At 33.9% G+C, this 4,336-nt stretch overlaps 1 protein-coding gene across 1 annotated transcript; it reads right to left on the bottom strand.

Moving 5' to 3' along the window:
* Positions 1 to 1,056: 1,056 nt before the first annotated feature.
* HELRODRAFT_145858 (hypothetical protein) lies at positions 1,057 to 1,538 on the bottom strand (the record flags this gene model as incomplete). Its single annotated transcript, XM_009029849.1, has 2 exons — positions 1,057 to 1,267; positions 1,363 to 1,538. Coding segments are annotated over 2 exons (387 nt in total), but the record flags the coding sequence as incomplete, so codon positions are not given.
* Between the last annotated feature and the right edge of the window lie 2,798 nt (positions 1,539 to 4,336).

The raw sequence follows: 4,336 nt of genomic DNA, 5'->3' as shown, positions 1-4,336 counted from the left end.
TAGTAGTACTAGTAAAAGTAGTAGTAGTAGTAGTAGTAGTAGTAGTAGTAGTAGTAGTAGTAGCAGTAGTAGTAGTAACACATTACTATTAATATTTACATGATTTTCAAATGTGTTATCAAAAAAACTAAATAGAAATGAAATAGCCAACAACAGAAACAACATTACCAATAACAATAACAACAACAACAACACAATTACTGTAAGCAGTTAATCATCCTCATCATCGTCGTCATTCTCATGATCATCATCAACAAGAACGCTAATCGTTACCATCATCACAATCATAATCATCAACAAAACTTCGATTTCATCATCTTCCCATCATCATCATCATCATCATCCAACTTTGTGACTCAATCTCATCGGCTGATGATGATTTTGATGATGATTGTGATGATGTGGAGGATGATGATGATGATGATGGTGGGTGAGAGATATTTGCGGGCTTTCCCTTACGACACCCCCACCAATGATGACGTCATTATTATCGTCATAAACACTCATTCTTCCGGCCATGTTGTATAACTTTTGTTGATGTAATAATTGTTGTTGTTGTTGTTGTTGATGCAACAATTGTTGTTGTTGTAAAATGTGTTGTTGTTGTTGCTGCTGCTGATGAAGTTGTTGTTGTTGTTGCTGCTGTTGAAGATTATGATGGTACAAAAAATTCGGCGAATCGATTGAGTTATTAATCGCATTTGTATTTGAACTGTCGTTATCGTTGTTGTTGTTGTTGTTGATGATGATGTTGTTGATGATGTTGTTGTTGTTGTTGCTGTTGTTGTTTGTACCGTTATAATTTATATTACCAGCGTTACCAAAAACTCTGTTGTTGTTGTTATTATTATTATGATTATGATTATTATTGTTATTACTACTGTTGTTGTTGTTATTGTTGTTGTTATTAGCAGCAGTTCCATTAACAACTGGGCTATTATTCTGATTGTTGTTATTATTATTTTGATTATTATTGTTGCTATTATTATTATTATTATTATTATTATTATTATTATTATTATTTCTGTTATTGCCCCCACCCCCGCCATCTTGGGGGCCGGTTGTCATGGCGACCCAATAATCCGTCTCGCAGAAAAGACTTCCGTTATAGACGCCATATTTGTCTCCGGGAATTAGGGCCCGTCTGCACGTGATGCAGATGAAGCACGTCACGTGATACACGCTACCCTGTGACGTCTTCATGACGTAATCGTTGGCCGGAATCGTCTGACGACAGAGACTACATGTTCCGGTTGAGCCGAATAATCTGTGCGCGCAGTCATGAATATTTATTGGGTATTTAATTAGTTCGCTAACAACTTAATTAATTAATTAATTAATTATGTTAATAAGGTGGCTAACCTTATATAATCCGACCTACACAAGGTCATTCCTGATTTGCTGAAACAGGTTGAGCCCACTTCCGACAGAACCACGTGACAGGAAGTGCACCTGAGACAGGTCACGTGCCAGTATTTATCAGCTGCTAGCAGCAAGTAGCGGTCGGATATGATCTTGTCGCAGCTGGCGCACTGCTTTGCTTCGACTGCTGTTGTTGCTGTTGTGGCAGCGGCAGCTGGGGCTGTTGATGACGATGATGATAATGACGTTATTGTTGTTGGAGGTGAGATCTTTGCTGCATTGGTTGTTGTTTTAGATCTTGTTGAAGATGTTGTCGTTGTTGTTTGTTGGGTTGGTTTTAATTGTTGTTGTTGTTGATGATGATGTAGTTGCTGCTGCTGCTGCTGATGTTGTTGTTGTAGTTGATGATGATGATGGTGATTCTGATGATTATACAGGTCGGTCGTTTTGTGTTTCAAATGATTTTCCGATTGATTTGAAATTGAATTCGGCGGCGTGATAGTTAAAGTCGGAGAATTTAAATGGTGCTGTGATTTATGAGACGCGTTGTTGTTGTTGCTGTTGTTATTGTTGCTGTTGATGTTGTTGTTGATGTTAATATTTCCGTTAATGTTATCAACAGCCTGACATGGTGGTGTTGAGACAAACGTCATATTAATGTCATCAACAATGTCATCATTGTTGTTGTTGTTGTTGTTGATAATGACGTCATTGTTATTGATGTCAATGTTGTTGTTGTTGTTAGAGGTGGGTGTGATGTTGTTGTTGTTGCTAAATAATGCCGGAGAGAAGGGCGACAACATTGTTGGCGAAACTGATAATGGTGACGGTGCGAGAAAAAATTGTTGATGTTGTTGTTGCTGTTGTTGTTGCTGTTGCTCTGGTAATATGTTATACGTGATACTGTTGTTGATGTTGTTGATGTTGCTGCAGTTTTTCTGACATTTCAAATTAGGCGAGTTTATATTCGTAGTTTTAATAGGGCTACATTTATTGTTGTGGTTATTATTATTGTTGTTATTATTGTTGTTGTCGTTGTTGTTTAATTTGTTGTTGTTTGTTTTGTTGTTCTGTTTGTTGTGGTTGATGTTGTGTTTGTTTGTCGGAGTAGAGCGTTGGATTTTTAATCTCTTGCATTCATCCATCCATTCCATATTTTTTCAATCTGTCTATCATTTAAATGGCTGTTAGTAAATGAGTGAACGAACAAATGAACGAACGAACGATCGAATGAACGAACGAACGATCGAATGAATGAACGAACAAACGAACGAACGAATGTGAATGGAACTTATTTTACGAACAAACTCATTACGTAAAAATTGCTAAAATAAGTTCATTTTAATAATTTACTAACATTAAAACGAATTCATACATTTATATATTTTGAAAAATTCAATTTAATTCGCATGTAAATATTTTGAAAATTCGTTTAAATCAAATCTTTTTAAAAAATATTTTAACGTAAAACAGAAATCCACCCGAGTCATCTCGTTTAAAAATTTCTTTAAGAAACATTTCCAACATATATAACATCTCGCTTCTATCTATATTAGGTGCACGCCATATAAGTTATACTCGCATACATACACACATACACACATACATACATACATACATACATACATACATACATACATACATACATACATACATACATACATACATACATACATACATACATACATACATACATACATACATACATACATACATACATACATACATACATACATACATACATACATACATACATACATACATACATACATACATACATACATACATACATACATACATACATACATACATCCGTTTTTAGTTAATGTGATTTATTTAAGATGATGATTGATATAAATAATAAAGTAACAATGAAACAGATGTAAGTGAATGAAAAGAATGGATGTAAAGATGGATGAGTAGAGGAATGATGAATGAATGATTGAATGAATGAATGAATGAATGAATGAATGAATGAATGAATGAATGAATGAATGAATGAATGAATGGATGGATGGATGAATGAATGAATGAATGAATGAATAAATGGATGGATGAACAAACGAACGAATGAAGGAATGAATAGCTAAGCGGATAAATAAACTGTCAATGCAATAATCAAATTTTCATCATTATAATAAATATCCTTTTAATTATAAAACCCCAGAAAAAAGATGGAAAGAGAGAGAAAGAGGAGGCGAGAGGAAGAAAGAAAGAAAGAGAAAGTGAGAAACAAGGAGAGAGTAAGACTCTCCGCGATTTATACAATCACATAGAGGCAAGCATGAGATTGGCTGGAAGACTGGCAGGGAATTGCTTGGCACTCTTCTTATGTGCATTATTCAATGTCCATCCATGCATTTCATTTGTTTTTTTTCATTCATTCTTTCTTTCTTTTATTCGTTCGTTCATTCATTTAATCATTCATTCATACATTTGTTTGTAGGTTGGTTCGTTCGTTTGATCGTTCGTTTGCTCCTATCTGTAATTTACGTACATTCTGAGTGGCAAAAATGAACTTTCTTCTAGCTTTTAATGTTCTTAGATCATTTTTTTTTCTGTTTTGTATGTCTGTATCACATGCATGTATGTATGCATGCATGCATGCATGTATGTGTGCTTGCAGGCATGTATTTATATACGTTTGTATATATGGATATATTAAAATGCGTATATTTTGTTGTATTTATGTATGTATGAGTGCATGTATGTATGTATGTATGTATGTATGTATGTATGTATGTATGTATGTATGTATGTATGTATGTATGTATGTATGTATGTATGTATGTATGTATGTATGTATGTATGTATGTATGTATGTATGTATGTATGTATGTATGTGTATGTATGTATGTATGTATGTATGTATGTATGTATGTATGTATGTATGTATGTATGTATGTATGTATGTATGTATGTATGTATGTATGTATGTATGTATGTATGTATGTATGCATGTATGCATGCATAA

This window comes from Helobdella robusta (genome assembly GCF_000326865.2).
Source record: "Helobdella robusta unplaced genomic scaffold HELROscaffold_62, whole genome shotgun sequence".
In the NCBI taxonomy this organism is placed as follows: Eukaryota; Metazoa; Annelida; class Clitellata; order Rhynchobdellida; family Glossiphoniidae; genus Helobdella; species Helobdella robusta.
Note: the sequence above shows the minus strand (reverse complement) of the source record. Positions and strands in the feature narration are given on the sequence as shown.